The sequence below is a fragment of the Serinus canaria genome, chromosome 3, assembly GCF_022539315.1.
Source record: "Serinus canaria isolate serCan28SL12 chromosome 3, serCan2020, whole genome shotgun sequence".
Classification (NCBI taxonomy): Eukaryota; Metazoa; Chordata; class Aves; order Passeriformes; family Fringillidae; genus Serinus; species Serinus canaria.
The window spans coordinates 77,064,772-77,089,500 of record NC_066316.1 but is presented as its reverse complement, the minus strand read 5'-3'; the positions used below and the strand labels follow the sequence as shown (position 1 = coordinate 77,089,500).

The window sequence follows — 24,729 nt, the reverse complement described above, 5'->3', positions numbered from 1 at the left end:
TAAAGTTGTCACCCCAAAAGTGTCTAATTTGAATTTCACTCTTAAAAAATGACTATGTGGTGTTCCTTGCACTTAGAAAGTATAATTGACTATATGATTAAACAAGTCATCCCTGACAGAGTACTCAGAGTTGAATTGGAAGTAGCACATTCATGTCTAAGACGTGGTAGCCTGTACTAAAGAAACTGCCTTTCATAAGCTAGTGCATAGTTCTCCACCTTTTTTGATCTGCAGTCCTTTAAATATTCCCAGTGGCAGCATGCACATCTGAACAGGGAGTCTAAGCCCACAGATACCCAGCTTGCTTCTCTTTGTCCCTGCCACCTGTCCTCAGCAGCCCAGGAACCACAGGATGTCATAATAGGATTACGTAATTTCCAGTCTCTTTCTGATAGATTTCCTTGGTTGATGAACTGAAGACCTGGTGTTTGTTGAAGATTCAGAATCTGGAGCTCAAGCTTTCTGGAGATTCCAGGTCATCAAGACCAAAATCAACTTTGTCCACTTGTGAGTCTCTCACTGAGACCCTGGATACTGACAACAACCCCAACAGTGCCAAGGACTGTAAAGCCAACCAGCCTGTGCTGCAGTCAGAGGGTTCCCACCAGCATTCCTATATCACACTTCCAAATAGCCTCTTGGAAGATGGGGGACGGAGCAGAGTCCAGATGCCAGAACAAAGTTTTGGGCAACACTTTTGCATTAAACAAGATGGAGCATTGGGTACAACCATGTCAGGTACTTAGCTGTCATATTCCTTCAAGGGCAAGCTCATTAACTGAGGGGCACTTGTATTATTAATACTACATAATTCTGGTGGTGTGCTTTGTCCCCTCCATGTGTCTGATGTCTTGGGATTTGAATACACTTCAAGGCAGCCACTGGGAGTATTTTAAGAGGTGGCTTGGTAGAATTCCACTGACTGTTCTGATGCTTCTACTATGTCTTTGAAGCAAAAGTCCTTTGGTGCTTTGAATAACTCTTGGCCCTGGAAGCTTCTGAAAAAAAAAAAAGAAATGTGCAGAATGGCCAAGTGTCCACAGCCAAGTAGAATGGTATGTGAACCCTGGCTTCTGTAAGATACAAACTATATGTCCCCTAAACACTAAGCAAAGTGAACAGGCATGGATGCCTGACTAAATTGAAAGGCATCTAAGAGATCTTGTGCTTGAGTGTGAGCTATTCTATATTGGAACAGTTCAAAAGCATAGAAATGTGTGACCTTTCCAAAATTACTGGGAGTTCGTTTTGTAGAAGCAAAGAGCTCATAAATATCAGCAGACATAACCTGCTTTGGAAATCTAGATTGATAGTTGTTACATGTCCTTCTGATGAAGTCACAGAATGGTTTGGATTGGAAGGGACTCTAAAGATCATCTTGTTTGAACCCCCTGCCATGGGTAGAGACACTTTCCACTGTACCAGGTTGCTCAGAGCCACATCGAGCCTGGCCTTGCACACTTCTGAGGATGGGGCAACCACAACTTTTCTGGGTAACCTGTGCCAGTGCTTCACAGTGAAGAATTTTTGGCTAATATTTATGTCCTTTGCCTGTTGTCCATCTGAAGCCCCGCAGCTGCAATGCAGCACCTCTCTGCCTGGGCCAGCTTTTCTCCTTTAATGACTTTCTATTACATCACCTGACTTGAAGATGTGATAAGCCTGTACAAATACACACAAACCCCCATCATTCATCAAACAATGAGGTCTTCTGAGTGCTAAAATAAATGCCCAGAGCTTTTAATATATTGTCTATAATTTGTTCTATAGGTACAGAGCAACAGGTAGTGGCTGGTGGACCGGTTTCTTCTTCTGCCCCTACTCAAGATGTCAGGCCAAAGGACAAAGCTGTGAGTGCCAGCACGTTCCACAGGTTCCAGCAGGAGCTGCCCTCCTCTGAGCTTTCAAGCTCCAAATTAAGACATGTTAAAGTTCAAGCTGCTTTGCAGCCAGTGACTGAACCTGCAAAGACTGAACCACAGAGCGGCTACTTCCTTGATAAAGGAACTCAGACAAAAAAGTCCAGCAAAAGTGGGCAGTCGAGGCACAAAGCTCTTCACCACACCGGGGCACAGCAGGGCCAGGAGCAGCAGCCCTCAGCCCCGCCTGCCCCTCCGCTCAGAGACACCTCCCAGGCCCTGGAGATAACCCAGTACTTCTTTGAGGCCGTTTCCACGCAGATGGAGAAGTGGTATGAGCGGAAGATAGAAGAAGCCCGGTGCCAAGCGAACCAGAGAGCGCAGCAGGACAAAGCTGCGCTCAAGGAGCACATCAAATGCTTAGAAGAGGAGCTGAGCAAATTAAGGACTAAGGTGCAGAAAGAGAGCTAGCACCTACCAGGCAGCTAATCAAACAACAGGACTCATTTTGGAACCTGCTGTATGGGAATTTGGAATATTGATAGATATTTGTAGTGCCTGTTACATCCAAACAGAACTCTCTATTTCAGGAGTAAAAATAACTTGGGAAACTCCGTATCTGAGGAGAGTTCATATGCAAACTATATTGATAACAAAGAGATGCTGCAGATTAGATCCTTTCTTTGTTATTTCCAAGAGTCTGTCAATATTGCACTCTCAGTTTCCAGATGCTGCTTGAAACCAAACTGCATTAGTAACCAAAACTGCGTTCTGAAAAGCGAATTCCCTTACTTTCACACAGGACAGAGACTAGAGGGTTCTTCTGTATGCTACATGTTACCATGTTGTGTTACCAGTACTTGAAATAAATCCGGGATGTTTGAAAGTTTTTGACAAAATTACTTAGTGATGAAGGGCTATTGATCCTATTTTAGATACTCCCAGGGCCTCTCTCTAGTCAGTGGAGAGAAGCTAAAGAATCCACTCCACGTTCAAGCCCAGGTAGCTGACAGATACAGACTTCCAGCTGGGAGAGGGCAGGCAACCATGGAGGGAGATGCTAAGGTGAATCATCCCATTAGGTACAGAAGCTTCAGCAGAAGCTTCACTTTGGTTTTCTGTTGGTTTTCCATTATTAAAACAAGTGCTAAATCTGTCTTTTTTTTAGTGATGTCCTGCTTGCAGAGCTCCTTGTGATTACACTATTGTTAGGGCTCTACTCCAGTAATCTGACTGAGAACTTTTGTTTAGGGCATGGATGACAAATATTTTACTGTAACCATGGTCTGGTTGTTAGGTTGAATGCTTATATAAATCTTTTTTCCTTCAAGCAGGAATGGCTAAATTGTCTGCTATTGAAGAAGCCTGAAAAAGTCCTTTATCTAAGGAAGTGAAAGCTTGGCTTCTTGTATTCAAATGTTATTTTTCTGCAGTCAGATTTTTTCCCAGGCACCTTGCCCAGACTATCTACCTTTTTTCCTCTGAATGATTCCTCCTGTTTTTTTCCTTCTGTCTCTAAAAAGGAGACCAGACCCTGATCAGTCTACACGTTTTAGGACAAACAGTGCCACAAAACAACACTCAACATTTTAAAAGTTTTATCATTGTATTTTGTTATAAAATCAGAACTTTCATTGATCAGTATTGTCCATGCTGACAGATCATTTCAAGACACTGTAACTACTGCATCTGCATCCCTTTAGGGTTTCCTTCTTACACATCTAAGAAGGCTCCATCAGATTCTGCTAGAAATAGAAGTTTACTTAGCAGATCACGACAGAACAACTGTTTAAAATCAGTTCCAACCCAGGATGGTACTGTTATGCCAAGGAGAAAAATACTTTTTTTCTGTACTAAGGAGCTCTAAAAATCAATACAAAATACTTTACAGTGCTGAAGAATGCCATTCACTAATTAGTAATTAAGCTTTTGTCTTCTTAGCAGATGTATAAAGCAAAAAAATCATACTATATAACAATATTTTTAAAGTTCCTATTAATGCATTATCACAACAAGAGAAGTGTATCTGCAGCTATGGAAATACTAGTTTTCTTGCTCTGACTGCTGTAGTCTAACATAGACACTTTGGTATGTTTACAGTTTTGTTTAAGCTACAGTAGGAATGCAGAAGCATGCTATTGAAGTTTTGTATCACCTGGATGAAGTTAATGTCTTGCCAAGCAATTAAAGTAAGTGTTGCTCAGAAATGTGTGGTGTAACATTTTCTAGCCACAGAAAACTGACACAGTCCTCACTTGACTCTCAAGGGGGAATAGAAGATTGGACCAGCTTTGAAGCTTTTTGTTTGTGGAACAAACACAAAAGTTGAATCTGCCATCTGTGCAGATGGAGGCTGCAGGGACTCAGTTGTGCACAGATCAGACACACTCCTGAGCTTGCCAAAGGCTTTAGTTCTACCTCCCATACAGACCACACTGGACCACACTCCTAAGTCCAAGTACTTTAAGTAAATCCAAGTAATTACCAAATAATCTCAGGCAGTAACCAGGCTGCAGGTTACTGATTTTAGAGGTTCTCTGAAGCCAATGAGTGTATGGTAAAAGAGAAGCATTTTCTGCTAATTCCTTTCTATACCCCTCCCTTCTTCAAAACTGTGAAGGACTTTGCAAAACATGTGTGATCTACCTACCTGTCTCTTCAGGTAAATTTACTTACCCTCGCAGGCTGTACTTGGACTCTTTAAGACTTCTGGCTGGCAATTTTATACTTTGCAAGCCCACAGAGCAGTGGAGATGAAGGGCAGCAGCATTCAAGAGGTCAGCATCTGTCCAGGGCCCTGTCTGTCAATCCTAGCTCTGGATTACGTGCCCACAACCTGGAAACATACAAACTGGGAGTCCAAGGGGTAATGCAGGCTCTGGGCTCTGAAAGGAAAGCACCATGGTGAGGCAGCAGGGTACAGCCTCCTGATTAAGGAACAGAAATCCACGCACTGGCTGAAGGGGAATGGAGGCCTACTGTGGTAATAGCCAACACTGGTTATTGCTGTTCAGTCAAAATAAGCAGCACTTTCTCTTAACATGAAAAATAAATACCCAACACAAACATGTTCTGTCAGTCTGTTCTACCAGAAAATGTTAATAAAATGTAAATTTTCAATGAAGCATTTTTAGATACATATTTTTCACGGACTGATTGAAGCTCAGAGGCTTTAGTCTATACAGATCTGAACCATAGCTCCTGCTCTCAACTGGGGTCATTCCTCCTGTAGCCTGGAATTCTCTCCTGTCCCTTCCCTGGTGCTAGTGGTGATACCTGTTTATCGGATTTGCTGCCAGTTTGTGCAGCTCAGCAGCTCTGCAGAAAACCACCTTGAAAAGCAGGGGTGCTCCCTAACGGAACTACAGTAGCCAAGTGGGAGAGGGAAGAGTGCCTGCATGTCTTGGAATCACAAAATCAGTCAGGCATCAATCTACTGCTGTCTGACTAGCTATGTGGAGAAAATCCCCAGCTCATCCAGGCATTTTTGAATTATATGGAAAAAAAGAGATACACCGCAGCTCAAGGAAAGTGAGAACAGCTGCAAGCTAACAATTAGAAGTGAAGTAGTATAACATTTGAATAAACAAACCACAACTTTTGCAGTTAGTATTTTCTACCTGTAATTTTTCTTTATATATTGATTTTTAAATACTAGTTTGAAGGTATCTGGTAATAAACATCTCTGGGGCTAAAATCTCCCTTTTTCATAAATAACAACCTCCCCTTTTAAGTTTTATTCAGCTACTACTGAAAATAAACATCTATACACAAAACATTTTTAAATATTTGTTTGTTCTGGGCCAATATATCCTAGATTCTTTTTTTAATCACAAATTTTGGTGAAAATCCTTGGCACAGTACATGAACAGCTGTCACTATGAATATTACACCTACCACAGTAAAAAGCAGACAAAATAATATGGCATATATTTATTTTCCATTGCACTGGCATTAACACAGCTGTTTAACTGCAATTTTTGGTGCTTTCTGCTTTTCCTGCAGCACATATTACATCATCCATGCAGTTTTTTAATGTCCTTTGTGTCCAAGTGATTTCCACTTCTGAGGGTAGCAAAACTGAGAAATGGATTGGGGAAGGGGAAAAAACAAAACCCCCCACTGTAGTAGATTCCTCCTTCAAGCATTACCAGGTTGCCAGCAAAGACTGCCATTGTAACCACATTCTGGGAAAAACACTGAGCCTATTTGCAATAGATAAAAATTAAACTGTCAACAAAAATGAAGATCAGGATTTTGCCAGCTTAAGTGTTCTCTGAAGTTCCTGAAGTTGCATGTTGCCTTGAGTAATCATCATCCTGATTGCATCCTGTAAAACAATGGAATGAACTGTATGTCTGTACACAGCATGGGTTTTACACAAGCATGCAGACTTTTAATGCATTAAAATACATTCAATATACTGGCACTACTGTCATTTACTTCTTTGTGTGACATAACACTGAGAGGGTTAAAAACCAGTAAATAAATGGATTTTCTCCAGTTCCTTAACAATGCACTTGGTTGTGGCTTTGCTTTAAAACTCAAGTTTTTAAGAGGATTCAAACCCCAATAATGTTTTCTTTATGCCTGTGCATGTACAGCCTTTGCAAGCCAGCAGTGAGAGCGGCACATGAGCATTATGGAGATGGGTTTTACACAGCAGGTGTGGGTTTCTCTCAACACTATCTAAGGGCTCTAAGGCTTTTGCATAATTCAGCCACCAATTCCTTGGGTGCTGGCTAGAACAGGGAATGAAGTAGGAAGCATAGGACAGGATATGTACAAGAAGTGTGAAGGTTTCTGCATTTTACACTTGCTTCACATCCTTAACCATCCCATCTAATTGTATTCTGCTTGAATATAAGTGAAATTAAAGCTAAAAAAGAAAAATCTATAAAAAGCTTAACTGTTACTAAGTTTGTAATAGTTACCATATACATACGCGGTTTTCCTGATCTGTGATTTAAGTACAGCATTTGTTGTTCAGGTTTTTAATTCCAGATTATTCTCTGGAAATTTTAGAAACATTACTGCCGTTAAGAGAGCGGGATATTATTCAGAGATGCTGGATTATTTCTTCGCATAAATGAGGGAATAGTAACAGGGGGCTTTTCACCAGTCCGGAAGCGACAGCTACAAAACAAACCCCCAGGACACAGGACAGGACAGTGCAGGGACCATGCCCGAGGCCAGGCAATCAGACTTGCGGCTTCCCAGTCCTCACCTCTTCTGTAGCATCCTTATTTCTCTTGAATTCCTCCCTGGCCCAGTCCTTTAAGTAGCGGCGATCCTGCTCGGCAGGGACCTCCCGGATAGCCCGCAGGATCTTGCGGTACAACTGAAGGACCTGCTGCCGCCTCAGGAACTGGCAAGGAGAGAGGGAAGTCTGCCTGCCGACCCAGGACAGTGCTGTGAGCTGCGCCCTCGGCGCTTTGCTTCGAGGGGTATTTAAACAACCACCGAGCTCCCCATCGTTTCTACCGGACGCAGCATGCCCGAGCCCCCGTGCCCCGTACCTGCTTGAGGGTGAGGGCGGCCGGCGGAAGCCGCCCGGCGGCCATGACGCGGCTCCGCCCCTGCCCCGCCACGGGGCCGCCCGGCCCACCCCGCGCGGGCGGGGCCAAGGCCGCCATTTCCTGCGTCCCCTCAGCAGTCAGGGCCGCGGCACGGCCCGTCGGGTTGCTTCAGCTTTGATCAATTCGAGGCGCAGACGTCGTAATTACAAAGAGTGGTACCTCTCTTTATTAGCATAGACGATACAAGATGCATAGGCTTTGCAATGAAAAAACACGTCCGTGCTCCAAGACACCGGATTTATGAAACATCCCCAACGCCTGCCTCGGACAGGGGCAAACTTCACAGTGTAAAAGTGGTAAGGCAGGGATCAGCATGTGGCATGATTAAGAAAACTGCCTGCTGCTATCGTCAGGCAAAAATCGGCAATAATTAAAAAGGATGTGGTAAAACCGCAGAATAGTTTTAAGTATTCAAGTACTTTTTTTTTTTTTTTATTAAAACCATCTGCCTCCCTTGCTCCCCCACTATTTCCTTCCCAGAAGCACCTCCACATGGGTGATGCTGAAAAAGGCTTTATTTGTGAGACATCTCACCTTTCTAATGCAGAAATGCCTTCCTAGGAACAAGACTGGTTTTACTTATGGCAGGGAGGGAGCAGCAGGAATAATATTACCTCTTAATATTATAAATGCCTTTTCTTTTTTTAAAGGTAATAAGTTATTACAAGAGAATTTGAGACAAGTTTTACATTTCTTGTGGGAATAGCAGGAGACAATCTCACCATTGCATAATTGTCCTCTGACACTCGTGGGAGGATGCACCCAAACCATTCTGTTCTTACACAGCCTCTGCCCCAGGGCAGCTCCTGCAGGATAATCTCAGTCAGGAAAAGCTTTATGACCCCATCCACGAAATGCAATTTTTTGTATTTCAACAGTTCAGCAGCAGCAATCGGGTCCTGACCTTGTCCACAAAGTCTAAAGAGTGTCGGAGGCAGTCACCAGCTCAAACCACTGTCTGAGGGCATCGCTCAGAGTTTCTGGGAGTGCATTCACATCTCTAAGGATCATGTAGAATGGGAATGGGAACTCTTCCATGTAAGACCTGATTTCAGGCAATTCTCCAGGTCCTTTGAATATAGGTACTTTAATGTCCAAAATAGAATCCTGTAAAAAAAATGCTGATGTTACTATTAAATGACACAGATATTCTATGAACACTGATAGAAATTACCCTATTTTCTAAGTACTTAAAATTTTCCCCCTTAGATTAAAAGTTAATAAAATAATTTTAAGATTAAAAGCCCTACGTGTTCAGTGGTAAATCAGAGCAGAAGCTGAACATAAATCAGTTAAATGCTTTTCCTATTTTAGATAAAATTGTACTAATTCATAAATTACAGCTAGAAGAGACTAAGCTTAAGCTTCGGCAATACCGAATTCTGTAAATAAATTCTGTCTTTTCTTCGCATTTTATGATTTGAGTTTACTGTTGGCACTTTAGTTTTATTAATTTGATGCCTTCCCAAGAGAGTCTGTAAGCTCTTTTGTGCTGAGTTCAACTCATATTTGTGCAGTGCTCTGAAAGAAGATTCTTGAGCAACTTCACAGTATTTCGACAAATACTAAAAAGACAAAAATCGGATTAAACTCCAGCTGTGCTTCCTGTAAAGTAATTTCTTCGTTGCTCAGTGTAGCAGCTCAGAAATTAATAAAGCCTTACAGAAAACACCTTTTTTCCCCCAGAAAAAAAAGCTTATGAAAGACATCCAGAATTTTCTCTTGATACTACAGCCAGGTTTCATCAGAACCTTTCAGCTGTTTGTCAGCAGGAGAACTGTTAGTTTTTCAACACTAAATATAGCAGATGAGTTTTGTATGCAAAAATAAAGATGCGGGAAGAAAGCACGAACCACAAAATTAGAGTCTTTACCACGTTAATTCTCTATCAGGCTTATGTGCTTACTGCACTACAGAGCCTCCCTGAAAAACTCCCATATATTTCAGCTTCCCATCCAAGGATATCTAAAGTTTTCTTCCCCCATTACCAGACGCAGGACTCAGCTTTCCCAACTGAGGCCCTAAATAACTCTCACACACTCCCTTCTGTCTAATGTTTAATCTCATACTGGCTCCAGCTGTCATGTCAATTGGGGACTGCTGTCAGAAATTATCAAGCTGAATCAGAGCTGAGATGGAACAAAGCATCTCTCAAACTCCAAATCTGTCAACCTGCCAGCTGCTTCCCCGGTGGCCAAGAGCTACAAGCATTCCGTTTGAAGACGGGAGCTCTTAGCCTTTCTGTGGCATGGAAGCCGAGGGGTTTTTTTTTAAATACAAAAGATAAAAAGCGCAGTAGGAAGGAATGGTAGATCTGACAGACGTGGAAAACTGCACTTGGGTTCAGTATCTCTGACCTCTACAAAAGATAAGGTAGCTGTATGGCACCATAAAAGACAAGAAAAGGATGTGTATCGGTTTCTCATTCACTGCAGTTGAATACTTCTCCCTTGTTCACTTACCCGGGAATTAGGGTTGTCCAACACTACAAAAATAACAAAGATATTGGCACTCCGAGCTGCTTGAACTGCTGCTGTCACCCGTTCCTTGCCTTCCAAGAAAAGGCCTCTTCCATCAGATACAATCAAAAGCAGCTGCGCTGTTTCTGAGCACAAAGAACATTTAAAATTCCAGTAAGTTCAGAATAAACCGTTTAAAAGGCAAAAACCCCTGTTTTCCTGTTTGGCCTGTGGGAAATAATGGAAGGAGTATTCCTAAGGAAATTAACTCTTCAAATATAATTCTGTCAAGTCAGTCAAATTAGTCTGAAGTAAACGTCCTGCAACATCAGACATAGCACCCATGCTGGGCTCCTCAGCACCGACCATTTCTGCTGAACATATATGTTACTTGACTCAAGTTGTCCCTAGAGTCAGGTACATCCCTCTAGAGGTATTTTCCAAGTTATGTATTTAATTACACATAAAAATCACAGTAATTACAGTCAGGAATGAAAGCCCTAATTGCTACAGGGGGATGCAGAACATACTTCTACAGACAGGCCCCAAATATGACACAGCTTTGTTTTTTTACCAAAAGAGGTGATGAATCCTACAGCCTTTTCTCTTGCCAGCTCCCTAATACTAAGTAGCTGATTGCTGCTGCATCCCCACCTGGTTTACACAGAAATGGATGCTGCTCCCCCTCAGAATATTGTGACATCCTGGCCCCCCTGTGGCAAAGCTGCTGTGGATTATAAATCCCAGACTGTCCAGTTCTTGGAGTACTTCAACAACAAGAACTTGTAAAAAATACTGGTGCCACAATGACAAGCTTTTAACTATCACAGAGCAATCTTTTAGACTAACTATGGGGCAGACATGAGGCAAGCAGTCTTTCAGCTTTTCTTGGAAAGAAAAGCAGCTTGTGACCTAAAGTTGCAGGACAGTGAAAGGCAGGTAGGAAGCAAATTCCTTCCTCAGAGCAGTGTGCTTCTGGATACGTAGAGAACTCAAGCTCTCAAGAAGGATAAGAAGTGTCTAGAGAGTCAGGGTCCTTAAGAAGCTGGACAATGCTCCAAGCTGGTACTGTCTACACCTTAACACAGTCTGCAATAAGGAGGTAAAGGGAGGCACGTAAGGCATGCCATTTTGAAGTCTTACACAAAATTTTAGTGACTTACTGACAAATATGAAGTAGGTGTCGCCTGCGTTTTGAGCTAAATTTCAACCAAACATTGCTTTTGACAAAGCAAAACCCAAAGCCCTAATGCAAGTGGTATTTCAGTCCTAGGAATCTTCCTGGCAGGATCCTACTTCGGGACTGTAGTGAGCATTCTGCTGCCATGGCAACAGGCACAGTAACACAAAAAAACTCACCCGGATTAATATTTTGAGACAACTGCTGTGCTGCAGCAAACATATTTGCTGATGATTCTAGAAACTGCAGAGGAAATAAATAAAAAATCAAGTTCTCATCTTAAAAATAATAAACTTAAAAATGAAAACATTTCTAAAGAACACCTTTTTCTATTTTAAATGCTAAGACAGTCTCACCACACAACACAGATACAGTTCTTAGCATTGTCCTGTATTAAGTCCTGCTTTCAATTTATTAAGTACTTTTGAACTAAAGAATCTTCAGAGAGCCTTCAAACAGATTTTTTTTCCCCCAATACTAGCAAAGCCATCAACACAGTACACTGTTAATGAGATTAACAGCATCATTGAAAATATATATCCTATTTCTAGGTTAAACTTCTTTGGCTTCAGCTTGAAAGGAAGTATCTAGTCTTATACTCCCCATTAAAATTAAGAACATCAACAGTACCCAAAATACTTTTTTGGACTGAATACAGAGAAAGATGAATGCTTAAAACTGGTATACAGCAGAACTAAAAGTGAGAAAACACTCTTCCTGTTATAAAATTATGACCTGTTTATCTCTTCGTTATCTAGCCTGCCATCAGACTCCCAAATACAAAAAAACCAGTAAAAGTTACAAAGTGATTGTGAAACCATGAAACTGCTGATATCTTGTCTGGAAAAGATTGGTAAACCTGTTGCCTGAGAGGCATTCTTGTGTACCTGGGCTATTTTTGTTTTCTTTTGCTGAAACTTGCAAAGACGCAATATCCTTGTCCCTGACTGGTCACTGAACTGCTCGTGGAACGGGTGCAGCAGCTGAACAGTCTCTCCAAAGCTTCAGAAAAGAGGAGAAAATTACAGCATGAAACTGGTATTTACATTCTGCTCTGAAGTAATGAAAAAAAGTCAAGATTTCAAATAAACTCACCTACACACAGCAATCTGTCCCACTTCTAGAAGAGTCAGAGCATTTCCAATAACTGCCAGGGATTCATATGCAAGCTAATAAAGAAAAATGTTGCATCAAAAATAGCATAGTCAATGTTTTACTCAAAGCCCAGTATTAAATATGAAGAATGTTACTGGAATTATTTTTCATCATCTAGAAAGGTAATTGAAGAGACTGCCTATCATATGTAAGACAGTGCAATAAAGATATACTAGTTCTGCTTGAGGGCTTTAGCTGATTGATTTAGAGACACCACTTTAGGTAGGCTAATGAAATAAATAACTCTTCAGAAGGAAATACACCATTTTAATTAATAAAAACCCTACAACTGGGCTATGATGAATGGATATTTAGTGCTCCGATGAACTGCCAGATAAGGAAGTTTCAGCTTTTTGTAGGCCATAAAAAGTAGTTTTACAGTGGATATGGACACCTCTAACAAACTTAACAGCTCATTCTTTCAGCTAGTTTTCACTGATCTTTTGTTAATAATTCTCTCACGAATGAAGTGACAAGAGTTCAAGCACATGGGTTGGAAAAATAGGTGCTTTGGAATTATCAGACTTTCCAGCAGCCACCAGCCCTGTATGAAACCAGTCAGCAACTACACATCAATGACAGGTGGTTTCTCTATACTCCTCCCAAGGTTTTATTTTACCTGTTTAGAGTGATTGTCAATCATACTAGAGGAATCATCAATAGCTAGGCAAATCTGGTACTGTCGTTTGCTGGGCTTGGTCCTTCTCAGCCAGATCTTGTCCTTTCGGAACTGACTGGCAATGTACGGGATCACTTTGCGCATGTTCAGTCTCTTCCCAGTTCTGTAGTCTCCTCTAAAAGTCAAAAAAAAAGACAGGGGTAATCAGCAGGTATCTCATTCTGGAAATCCATGGACTATGCAGCATATGCACCAAATAATTTTTTTTAAAATACAACAAATCCAATATTAGTGCTTTCAATACTGATATTTCATTATAAATAAAATACTCCCCACATTTTTAATGTAAGATGAATACTCAGTGCTTTTAAAAGAAGTTTATATCTAGGTACCTAAAATGGAAGGCAGACATTGAACTTACATTCCATCAGTTTGAAACAAAAAATCATTTCATATTATAAACAAAGTAAAACATTTTGACATTTAACATAATCTTTCATTTAACTTCAAATGGTGAAGTTCATTAATCACCTGTTGCACAGGAGAAAAAAAAAAGTAGAAGGCGATAATATCCTCAGGATGGGTGCCAATTACTATATCATGTTTGCATTTCATAGAATAACCTAATGTTCCTGCACAAGGAAATTGAAGGCATTTGCAAACAGGAATAATTACTGTAATGCAAGAACGACATAAAGCTGCAGTTTTACAAAGGATAAAGCGCCCCAAACCCATGAGTTTAAAGAAACCAGAAGCCTCAAAAAGACCCAACTTACTTCAACTTGGCGGCCTGAGTGGGTTCCAGGATGAGTCGCAGCTGTTCACAAAGTTGCTGTGATAGAGGAGCTGTCAGTACTAAATACTTCTGCCACAGCTGTGCTGCTTCCTTCTCCTACAACATCACGTGAAGAAATTAGAGCAAATTATGAAAGAACAAAACAAGATGGGGAGCACTGTCTGAAGAAAGAAACCAACCCACAGCGCACCATGGGGAAGGCAGTAACCAGCTAAAACTGAGGGTGCCTCACATGACAATCTGCATTCACATTCAAAACAAGATCTGAAACAGCATCTTGCTTCAAGAATAATGTAGTATGTTTTTCAAAGTAAGGTCAACAAAAATAAGGTAACAACAAAAATAGAATCTATATAATGTGATTTTGAGTATTTAAATTCCAGCCTGCTCAGATTCCTCAATGTTTTAGCAGTAAAAAGATGAAATAATGCAATGAAGGGTTTTATGATAATTTTATATTCAAATGAGGTCACAAACCTCCTCTGGAGTTCCAGGCTGTTGTGTCTGCCAAGCTTCCAACTGCCTTTCAAGTTCCTTTCTTAGCTCTTCGGGATCTCTAATGATGTGCTAGAAGTGGAGTTATGAGTTTTATGAGACAGAAAAAATAAGTTTATAAATCTGGTGATTCCTAAAGTATAGCAAACTATAAAGAAAGTAAAATGCATTGTTCTCATCCTTATAAACATAAAAATACCTGAACACCTAAATGAAGATTCTAAATCTCCATGGCTTTTTAATAGCTTCTATCTACATGAAGGATAAACACCTCCCCACATGTGATTTAATCAATATAGAAACAAAGCTAGGAACATCTATGGTAATGACACCGAATACAATAAGATATAGAATTTCAAGATAAATCAGTGAAATAATCTTGAAAAACATCAGATTTATTGACAGTATAATGAAGACCAAACTATTGAACCTACACCTAACTAGTATCTTTGAAAACACAGTATACTTCACTTAATTATATTTTTATATAAGCTTCATTCAAACCACTTGAAGACTGAATGACATCATCCTCCTTACCTGGCACCAAATATTATTTGATAAACCATTCTGTTAAAGGACACCCAAGTTTTATAATACTTCTTTTACTCTCACTGTGCTTTCAGTGACAGCCTCTGTCCCTGACTTAAAAAAACCCCAGTTTGGTCAAACAGCAATACATGGTCTGTATAACCTGCAGGCTGGCTTACAGACTAAGGAAAATAAGCCCATGACTCCAAACTCAATAGTCCCAGTAACTTCTCATTCCTCAAGAAGCAGCAACTGTCCCACTGGCTACCTGCTGCACATTTAAGGAAGGGAGAAATAACAGACACAGAGGGGATTTCTCTCTTCTTCCATCTGAAAGGAAAGAAGCTTCAGTTTTTCCCCAGCTGCCTCTTTCCCTTCCCCTTTAAATGGTGCTGCAAGAGCTCCCTCTCCTGTTCCACATTTTGTGTGCCAGTTGGAAAAAACCTACAAAGTTCAAAGCCACAATTATTCTGACAACATGAGAACACTTGCACTCAGCAGCCTTTTCCCAAAAAGCTGCAATACTTGGCATTAAGATAGAAATACTCAGTGCAGCTGGCACACAATCCTTTCTCTGTTATGCATAGAAAGAGTAAAATAGCATCCTCCAAGTGTGTACTTAGGACACTATACTGTAAGAATGAAAAGTCAATCCTTCTAAAAAAAAACCCCACACTGAAAATATTTTTATTTTATCAACTGGTTATCCACTACCAACTGCTTCTATGCCATAGGTCATATAATGAAATGTGCTTTTTCACAGAAGTTTGCACTGGAAAACCATGTTACAGGAAGCTCTAGGATCTTCTAAGCCATGGTATTTTTTTAATTGAGACATCAATAAAAAGCTCAAAAAGGTTCTATAATACCTACAATCAGCTGTTATAAAGAAGTACTGTATTAATGTATAATGACTGAATTGGCTGAAAAAAGAAATTCTAGTCTTTTGCATTCACTGAGTTTCATTAACACAGGTCAAGTAAAACCATCTCTTTCTCCTGCTGCAGCTGAAAGAAGACAGACTGGGTATCCTACCTGGGGAATGTCCATCAGAAACTGGTGGGCTGTGTGTATGGTTGAGTCCTTGCTTCTCTCTGGCTTCTCTTCGGCCACCTTTAGTAGTTTTTCTGGTGCAGAGTCATTGACATCCTCTGAGTCAAAAGTCTGGAGCTCTGGCTCCACGTCACCTGGTCCTACAACCACAAAACTAATTACTGACTTCATGGGTCACACATAATACAAAAAGCAAAATTGTATCTTGACTCTTTCACAGTGCATCTTATATGCTTTGTACTGCAGCTGACATTTTCTTTTAGAAGAAGTGCCAAATTTTAAGACATTTATTTCTAGGAATGGGATAAATACATCTTGCAGCTCACTGGAACAGAAAACCATGCATTTCCTAATGCAAACTGTTTTTCTGTGTTCTAAACTTCTTGCCAAACAAAGTAATTGTTAACAGATATTTAACACCTGATAGTTTCACTGGTGAAGTACATTTACTGACTCTCATAGCCTCTCTGACAGAATGATAGGAGGTATAAAGTCAAATGAGAAGTCAGAAAATCATCATTAAAAATGGCAATCTTTGCTTATCTTTAACTCTCTGATATTTTTAACAGAACAGTTTTCTATAAATCAAAATTCAATTTACAAATAAAGGAATAGACTAGAGAGTTTGTTTTATTAGTTTCTACAGTACTATGCTATTTACAACTCATTTCTTAAGAATTATTCTAAAGGAGAAAAAGAATGGCATTGTAGGACATGTTTCAAAGACTAGTTTTTCAGAACATACAGTTAGAGAATCACGTGGAAAAACAAGTTGACTGATTACATGCACACCTGTACCATAAATAGAGTCTAGCAAGAGATCTAAGTGATTAAAGCTCAAGGGAGTGGGAGGCAAGAATGTAAGCTTGTAAAACTTGTCTCCCCTCTCCAGCCATGCTTTGTGTTGTTCAAGAAGAAAACTGTCCAAAATTCCAAGCTATGATGACATTTCTTAGATTCATCAAAATTACAATTTCTATTGCGATTGGCAAGAGATACTTCTACCTAGCTTTTTTTTTTTTTCTTTTGAAAGGGGGGGCTGTGTGGCTGACAAGTCAGACCAACTATCTTGTCTACCAACTACTGCTGTCAGCTGCTCAGTTTTGTTCCCACTTAAGAAAGAAGGCAGTGAGAGTTTGGTGCTACCTCACCAGATGTTGTTCAGACCAGCTCCTCTACTTCTTTCTGGTTTGTTTTTTTGGGTTTTTTTTGCCAGAAGTTATACATAAAACAGTTGAGTTATGTGGTGCTGATGGTGGTGACACTGGAATGTGTTGTTAAATGCCAATTAATTAAGTGAATTGGCACTGTGCTGAACAGCGGGGAAGTGTTAGCTTTGTATTTCTTCAAAGTGGTGGATAAAGATTATTAGAGACCATTAACTTGAAAGAAAGCAGCAAACCCCTCTGTCACTCAATCAGTTTAGCAAAGGCTAATGCTGGTTACTGGGCAGAAGTAAGAATACTGCTGCAGAGGAATCAATTCAGAGCAGGCATTTAGCCTTATGAAACATGCAAATCTAAATACCTACATATACACTTCTAAAGATCCATATCAGCAATCGTTTAGAACGCTTTACAAGTTAATGTACCAGAAGGTTTAGTGGCATTAGACTTCTTTTTCTCTGGCTTCAGCTCTTCAGTGTCTACTGCTGTGAGATCCTCATCCTGCATTTCTGTTTCCATTGCTGCATCTTCAAAGTCTCCTTCTTCCTTTTCTTCAGGTGGCATAAGAGGCTTCTCTTGCTCCTTGCTAGCTACATCTGCACAAAGACAACAATACTTGTGAAGAGGAAAGTGGAAGGAGAAGTAGTCAAGTTAAAAGAAAATTGCATTCTGAAGCCACTGTGTATCAATTTCAGTGAACTTAAAAGAGATCTGGGGCTCAAACCCGTTTTATCTTTCACTCTGCTGTGCTGTGTCATGTCAGTAAGCTATTGCCTTGATCAGCTGAAGTAAGATTTGAAGAGAATAGATTGTAAAGATATTAAGATAAAATCCATTTTTTAAGTCAAAAATTAAGTCTTTTCAGAAGTGTTATTGTTGGTTTGAGTCTGACTGCCAAAGAGTAGCATTTACTGTAGTGAAATGGTGTGGCACCTTTAACCAAAGCAAGGATTGTTAAACATAACTTTAAAAAGCAAACAGGGAAAACTACTGCCAATATGTGTGTTTCAGGATTTGATTCTGCAATGACAACTCTTTACCCCCAGAAATACCACTGTACCATATGTCTGTGCATCATATTGTTCAGAGCCTTGTTTAATATGTTCAAATGCATCAGCCTCCTCCACATTTTGTTTAGGCTGAGTTGCATCCTGCTTTGCTTCACTGCTGGATTCCATGGTTCTCAGTCGCTTGTGGATGTGTTCATTGTGATCTCCCATCGAGCGCTCATTGTCAGCCTGGCCAGGTTTCCTCTTGAAACTCTGAAAAGGAACAAATTAACCATGAACTTCAAGAGAGGTGTAACCCACCACTAATGAGAACAGTGCTCTACAAGGAGAAACTGAGTCTTGCCTATTTGCTGGTTAATATTAAGAATTTAAACAAAAATTTAAAAGAAGAGACAAACCTCTGTATTTTTTATGCTTTGCTTCTGAGAAGCCATCCGGGCCATGCGTGTGGATTCATGGCCTTCTGACTGATTTGCACTTGAAGCTCCAGTTCCACTTTCCTGAAAGAAAAAAAATAAATTTCAAGTGTAACCAAAAATAGAAACTACTGTAAACAAACTCCAGATGTTAAACTGCCATGGTTTGCCACATTCTGTTCTGAATGACCAATTGCTCATAACTGCAAGTACAATTCTTATGGACAGCAGACAAACCACTTCTACAGTTCAACAATTATCCTAAACTTACCTTTATAGCACGGAAAATGCAGGGTACCTACATGGTCTTTAAGGTTTTTTTAAAGTGAATTTACAACAGGTATAAACTAAGGTCTTATATACAGCTCTTAAAAACTATGGCAGCAGTTCCCTGATTTCAACTTGAAAACATATTAACAAATTTAGCATTTTTAACTCAGACACTTCCACATAATTTACCTCTTTAGACTGGTCTCTTTCTGAAGCCTCTCCAGCCAGCTCAACAGCACTGTCACTCTGCAGATTTTCTTGCCCAGTCTGCCCTTGTGTTTCATGCTCCATTCTTTCCTCAGCCTCAGGGATCTCTTCATCCATCTCTGGATTATCTTTATCCTCCTCTTCCTGAAACAACGTCAGATTATTTTAGCAGTCTAAAAAACATTGAGAACTGTGTGCTATTGAAAGGCACTTAAATACAGTTACAAGACACAGTCAGGATGGCTTAACAAAGGGAAAGGCCTGTTTAACTGGATACCCCTTCTGTGATGAGGTCACTGGCCTAGCAGATGAAGAGAAGGCAGTGGATGCAGATTTTCTGGATTTTTAGTAAGGCTTTTGATAGTGTCCCTCACAGCATCCTTTTGGACACATTGTCCAGCTGTTGGATGAGTGAATTCACAGTGTGCTGGGTGGATTCTAGGACTGAAATAGTTGTAGTGAATGGGGTTTCATCTGGTGACAGTCACCAGTGCTGTTCCTTGGGTTTCAGCTCCAGGACTAGTCAATAAGCTAGATACAGGAGTTGAATGCTCCATTAGCAAGTTTGCTGATACAAACTGGGAGGTGCTTTTATCCTCTCTTGGAAGACAAAAGGCCCCTTGCAAAGGGACTTAGATAGACTGGGGCACTGGATTAAGGGGGACTATGGACTATGATTAAGGGGGTGAAATTTAACAGGTCCAAATGGATTCTGCACCTAGGACAGAGTAACACTGGGCTCAAGCATAGATAGGAAGGAGGAGTGGTTGGAGAGCAGCCCTGCAAAGGGATCTGGGGAAGCTGGCCCACAGCAGGCTCAGTGTGAGCGAGCACTGAGCCCTGTCAACCAGAGGGCAATCCCCACCCTGAGGTGCATCAAACACAGCAACACCAGCTGGTCAAAAGAGGTGGTGTATCCACTGTACTCAGCATTGGTGCAGCCTCACCTGAGTGCTGTGTGCAGTTCTGGGCCCCACAAGTTAAGAAGGATGTGAAGGTCCTTGCATGAGGCTAGAGGGCAACAAAGGTGGTGCAAGGGCTGGAAGCAATCTCCTATAAAGAGTGGCTAAGGACTTTGGGCCTATCTAGTTTGGAGAGGAGGCTGAAGGGTGGCCCCATTGCTCTCTACAACTTCCTGAGGAAGGGACATAGAGAGAGAGGTGCTGATCCCTTCACCCTGGTACCCAGCAATAGTATGCATGGCAAGGGTCATTAGGACTTCAGTATCACTTCTTTACTGACAAGGTGGTCAAACACTGGAACAGGCTTCCTAGAGAGGTGGCCAATGCCCCAGAGCTGCCAGTGTTTAGGAGGCATTTGGTCAATGTGCTTAATAATATGCTTAAACTTCTGGTCAGCCCTGAAGTGGTCAGGCAGCTGGACTAGATGATCAGTGTAGGTCCCTTACAGCTGAAAGAGTCTGCTCCATTCTAACACAAGGCCAAGGAGGCAGCAGGAACACAGATAGCAGAAACACATGCTTAATAAGCATAGTTCTTATTATCTTGACCAAGACTCTCACTAACATTGTGTCTATTCAATGTCAAATTTCTTTCAGAGTATCACAAAGCACATCCATTTCTTAAATCTTGTATAAGGCAATTAAAAAAAAAGAAAAAGAAAATCACACTTTTATTTATTACACTGTACCTGAGGTTGAAGGCCTTGATCTTCATTAGGGATTCCCTTTTCTTCAGCAGATTCTTTCTTTTTTTCATCAAGTTGTTGTGACTCTTCCTCTTCTTCTTGTGCATCCTCAGTGTTCCCTGCCTTTTCTTCTTGATCGTGATCTTGATCTTCTTTATCTCCTTCATCTTCCTTCTCCTCTGCATCTTCAGAAATGCCTTCTTCAGCTGCTTTAGCATCTTGATCATCTCTTTCCATCTCCCCAGTATCCTCTGCATTCTGTTCTTCTGTCTTCTCTGCCTCACTTAAATCCATAGGTTTCTCATCTATTTCAAAATCATTCTCTTCTTCTGGATTAAAAAAAAAAATCAGAAAGGTATATAAAACTTTCAGGGAAGTATAGAGATAGTGAATATTACAGGTATTTGGAATAAAACTGCCCAGTCTATCAAAACCCCGTAAAATACTCAGTTCTAGACACAGAATATGTGCTTTCTATAGCTAGATAATTCCTTTAAGTCACAGCTGATTTCTAGCTAGCAGTACAGTAGGATGAACTCCTAGTAACTTCCTTTAACCTAATATTCCTGAGAGCCAACTGACTTTTGAGAATACAAATGCTTAGAAGTATAAGAACAAAAATGAAACCACAAAAGCAACTAGGCAATTTAAATAAGGAGATTCCAGGCTGAGTTGCCTGTATCACTTGGGTAACATGAGAAAGCATGCTCCAAAGTGGGCATGAAAGGGAGGTAAAGGAAAATGTTACAATGCTGACTTCTTGTCTGGCCTGCATTTGGTATGTTGATATTTGTATGCGCAAATGAATTTCCAGCTTCTAGGTGGTTACACTGAATCCTACCACCATAGCTCTCCTTTCTTTAGACAAAAAGGGTTCATGATCAGATTTGTCCCCCCAACTTCCATGTGGCTTTCATCTAGGAATCTTAGAGATTTTCAGCTGTACCTTCATCCTCCTCGTCATCACTCTTCTCGTTACTCTCCAGATTCAAATTATCAGGAAGGTCCAAAGGCTCAACTTCAGGCTCCTTTTCTTGCTGGCCATGATAAGGATCTACTTCATTGTCATCATACTCACGCTGTCAGCAAAAGAATGGGAGGGGAAAAAATAACAGGCATGGACTAAGTGGGAGGATAGGTAAAGATAAGAAACAAGATACTACTGTATTCTTGTAAATGTAATATTCTCTTTGTAGGACAAAGAGAATATTCCATTTTGATCAGTTCAAAGTGGATTTCCAGTGGTACACATTATCATACAGGAAGAGCAGAAAGATAAATTTCAGCAAATGCATTTACATAAATTGGTGGTACTTACAACCACCATGTTTTGTGTTCAAAAGCCAATTTTCCTAGCTGAAACATTCTTAACAGAATATGCACTCTTGGAGATGCTAAATGTATTCTTGCATACTAAGGTGTTTCTTTTACTAAACACGACAGAATTAGAGTTTTGATGTTTTGTCCATCAAAATACCAATTCAGTGTAAAGCCTGTTTTGGCAGCTATTACAAGTTCAGGGTACTCCAAAGAAATCCTTTCTGGAATATGAATCAGAAAATAAATGTGTATTATAATGGATACAGTATGGTTTACTTTTAGCTCTGAAATGAACTTTTTTTCAGGGTGCTTCACTATTAAAAAGAAAGCATTTCAAGTTCTCAGAAACACATGGTATGAGCAACAGAGTGTGGTTTAACAGCAAGGTACTCCATGTAGTCCAAGTAATTTTTACCTCATCTATTTGTTCATGGATTTTCTCTTTATTTCCACCATCCTCTTCCTGTTGCTCTTTTTCCTCATTCTTGGGAGGCTGTTTTTTCTTATCCTTGTTTCCTGTCCCCAAATTGTCATCTTTTGCAACGAGCTCTGAATCCTCCTATTAATAAATAAAAAAAAAACCCCTCAATTACTTTATCCACTTTTCAAAGTCTTAGTGACAACATCTCCTACTAAAAAAAAAAAAAAAAAAAAGACAACACTCAACAAAACTTATTCCCCGAAATTATCCCCTTTTAAGGCAAAAAGCCACGAGAGGCAATTCCCATTGTAAGTCACATTAACTTAGCAGAGTTTAATTCCTTTGATATTTTTCCCCCATCCCATTCCTTATTACCTCATCCATTCCTGGTCCAGTTTCTTCTGTTTTACTACTAGCATCTTCATCATCATCATCTTCATCATCCCCCCAGAGCCTTTCATCTAGTTTATCATCAGCTTCAGCATTATCAAGATTGCCCATCTGCTTATCCAGTTCCTCCTCTTCATCTGAATTTTCCTCATCTTCTGTGTACAGTTCAGAACGTGTTTCAGTACAGAAGAGAGAAAGCTAATGTTTTTGTTAACTTTAGAAGCAAATAAGCAATCATACTTTGAACCTTAATTTTATCACCCCATTCAGTTAATTGATATATGCTGAAAAGGACACACATGCACACGTTATAGGAAAGCATCAACCATTACTAGACTGATCTATAACTTTTCATTTAAGTTTGCCATAGTGGAAGAACCAAACCTTTTTTCTCCAATTCTCCATCATGCATCTTTCCTTCAAAGTCTTCAGACATTTCAATTGCATTGTCTTCTCCTTCAATGTCTGGTTTAGAATCTTGATCCTCTTTCTCCTTCTCTTTCCCCTTTTGAAAACTGTCTTCTATCTAAATCATTGATAAAGCCAAAAATTACAATGGATTTTGCCTATATATTAAAAGCTTCACAAGTATATTAAAACACACACAAACATATTGTGATATTAAAAGTATCACAACAAGATTTATAAGCTGATAGGCAAAGATAAAAGCCAACATAAATAGGAGACTGAAGATAACTTTGTGTTTTTTTTTACCTAAGACACCCATATCATTGATTTCAAGAGCTTTTTCAGTTTTACTGCAATTAAACAAGATCAACCCCAAACACTTGCCTGATCTTCACTTTCTATTTTGTCGCTCACATCCTTCTTGCCTTCCCCTTCTCCAATACCACCATCCTCATAGTCATGGAACTCTGTTGCTCCCTCACCTGCTTCATCTTCAAGTAATTCTTTAGGCAGACAAAACCCCTGCAAAGGTGAACAGAAACTCAAAATCTTCCTCAGTAATAAGTACATTTTTCAGCTTACTTTCTACTCAAGACTTTTACACATTAACTATATGCTTGCCATAAAGCCACTGTTACCTCTAATAACTTACCTTCAGAGCAAGCTCTGTAAAAATGCTGGTTAGAACAGAAAGCAGTTTTCCAGTACTCCTGTGAGATGCCAGTGAAATGGTGAGGTAGAAGAGGATGAGGTCTGAATATTTGCAGAGCATGGGCTTTAGACGCACCAGCAAATAGCAGGACTGGTTGAAGAACTACAGTTAGAACAAAAAATCAGCTGTCAGTCATTACTTGTACTTATTGACTATGCACCTCAGAGAGGCTCATGACAGTGACTGAAAACAGATGCTCAAAGCAGAAATATCAGAAGGTAAGTTCAAGTACAATTTCTAACATTTCTGGAGCTTTTCTAGATTTTTCACAAAAACTTTATCTTCTTACTACAGGAATGTTTAGCTTTTGCCAGGCACTACAGAAGACTACTTTTATTTGTCCCCCGTTTCTCACATACTTCTAGTTCTAAGGCACTGGGCAAGAAGAAGCAATGCACATTTAACCACCAAAGTAGTTACAATTCCAAATATTTCAAGACTCCTAAGACAAAAAACTCATGAAAAAAAATTACCTTGTGTTTATATGAAGTGCAGTCTTCCCTGTAAGATTTCAGGATCTCCAGAAGTTCTGAAACACCTAAAATTGCCTTCTGCACATGTAAAGCCTCCAAATCAGCAGACAGATCTTCATCCAAAAGTTTAGTTATATGTCCAGCTTTAATCACATCAAGTAAGGCTGCATCCTCTTTGTTTGAAACACATTAAAAAATGGAGATCAAGTCAAGACATTCTAAAAATGTTACAGCAAGCAATCTAGAAATAGCCACCCTATCTGTCTAAATACACAATTTCTATTAAAAGAGTAATTTCCTTGTGTATTGGTACCTCTGACACACAGTTTAAAAAATTAAGGTTTGCATGGTTTAAACTCCTCTGCTCCCTATTCAAGTATATTGACAAACTTACCATTTTCCTCTGAAGATTTTTCTTCCTCTTTTCCACCTTCCTGTTTTCTCTCTACCAAGCACTGAACAGCATACAGAACAGCATGGATAACAGTTTCCACTTTTGTTGAGAATTGCTCCACAAACTCTTCATCCAACTGTTGATTTCCTTCTGAACCATAACACAGGCAGTT

General features: G+C 40.0%; 3 protein-coding genes across 11 annotated transcripts in view; 1 reads left to right on the top strand and 2 right to left on the bottom strand.

Moving 5' to 3' along the window:
* ANKRD6 (ankyrin repeat domain 6) overlaps positions 1-4,695 on the top strand; it is an 87,574-nt gene extending 82,879 nt beyond the window's left edge. For all 6 annotated transcript variants that reach the window (XM_030235623.2, XM_030235625.2, XM_050972735.1 and 3 more), the window contains 2 exons: positions 396-738; positions 1,771-4,695. In XM_030235623.2, the coding sequence (XP_030091483.1) occupies positions 396-738; positions 1,771-2,330 (903 nt within the window). In that variant the 3' untranslated portion in view covers positions 2,331-4,695. The remainder of the gene's footprint in view (positions 1-395; positions 739-1,770) is intronic.
* Positions 4,696-5,777: 1,082 nt separating this feature from the next.
* LYRM2 (LYR motif containing 2) lies at positions 5,778-7,477 on the bottom strand. 2 transcript variants are annotated; one of them, XM_009093649.4, is made up of 3 exons: positions 7,379-7,477; positions 7,087-7,227; positions 5,778-6,189 (listed from the first exon to the last, which is right to left on the bottom strand). In XM_009093649.4, exons 1-3 carry the CDS (start codon positions 7,421-7,423, stop codon positions 6,109-6,111), a joined length of 267 nt encoding a protein of 88 aa, XP_009091897.1. In that variant the 5' UTR covers positions 7,424-7,477; the 3' UTR covers positions 5,778-6,108. The 2 variants fall into 2 exon arrangements, with proteins under 2 accessions (XP_009091897.1, XP_030091489.1); XM_030235629.2 differs by having other exon boundaries at positions 7,087-7,248; positions 7,379-7,441.
* Positions 7,478-7,578: 101 nt separating this feature from the next.
* Positions 7,579-24,729, bottom strand: part of MDN1 (midasin AAA ATPase 1) — a 92,615-nt gene continuing 75,464 nt past the window's right edge. Inside the window, exons 81-102 of one of the 3 annotated variants that reach the window (XM_050972732.1) lie at positions 24,558-24,707; positions 24,164-24,336; positions 23,631-23,792; positions 23,359-23,500; positions 22,955-23,092; positions 22,556-22,722; positions 22,175-22,318; positions 21,386-21,518; positions 20,443-20,768; positions 18,775-18,936; positions 18,298-18,399; positions 17,950-18,151; positions 17,315-17,485; positions 15,706-15,863; positions 14,125-14,214; positions 13,628-13,743; positions 12,852-13,026; positions 12,173-12,246; positions 11,965-12,079; positions 11,257-11,320; positions 9,901-10,043; positions 7,579-8,545 (exon numbers count right to left, since the gene is read on the bottom strand). In XM_050972732.1, the coding sequence (XP_050828689.1) occupies positions 8,357-8,545; positions 9,901-10,043; positions 11,257-11,320; positions 11,965-12,079; positions 12,173-12,246; positions 12,852-13,026; positions 13,628-13,743; positions 14,125-14,214; positions 15,706-15,863; positions 17,315-17,485; positions 17,950-18,151; positions 18,298-18,399; positions 18,775-18,936; positions 20,443-20,768; positions 21,386-21,518; positions 22,175-22,318; positions 22,556-22,722; positions 22,955-23,092; positions 23,359-23,500; positions 23,631-23,792; positions 24,164-24,336; positions 24,558-24,707 (3,296 nt within the window). In that variant the 3' untranslated portion in view covers positions 7,579-8,356. Of the gene's footprint in view, positions 8,546-9,900; positions 10,044-11,256; positions 11,321-11,964; positions 12,080-12,172; positions 12,247-12,851; positions 13,027-13,627; positions 13,744-14,124; positions 14,215-15,705; positions 15,864-17,314; positions 17,486-17,949; positions 18,152-18,297; positions 18,400-18,774; positions 18,937-20,442; positions 20,769-21,385; positions 21,519-22,174; positions 22,319-22,555; positions 22,726-22,954; positions 23,093-23,358; positions 23,501-23,630; positions 23,793-24,163; positions 24,337-24,557; positions 24,708-24,729 lie in introns of all 3 variants that reach the window. The other 2 variants (XM_050972730.1, XM_050972731.1) reach the window with 2 other exon arrangements.

Excerpts from the sequence above, each read along its gene's own strand:
- LYRM2 (XM_030235629.2), bottom strand. The coding sequence starts at position 7,423 with ATGGCCGCCGGGCGGCTTCCGCCGGCCGCCCTCACCCTCAAGCAG. Across the intron at positions 7,249-7,378 it reads CCGCCCTCACCCTCAAGCAG|ACTTCCCTCTCTCCTTGCCA; the intron begins GTACGGGGCACG and ends GTCGGCAGGCAG. Across the intron at positions 6,190-7,086 it reads ATAAGGATGCTACAGAAGAG|GATGCAATCAGGATGATGAT; the intron begins GTGAGGACTGGG and ends ATTGTTTTACAG.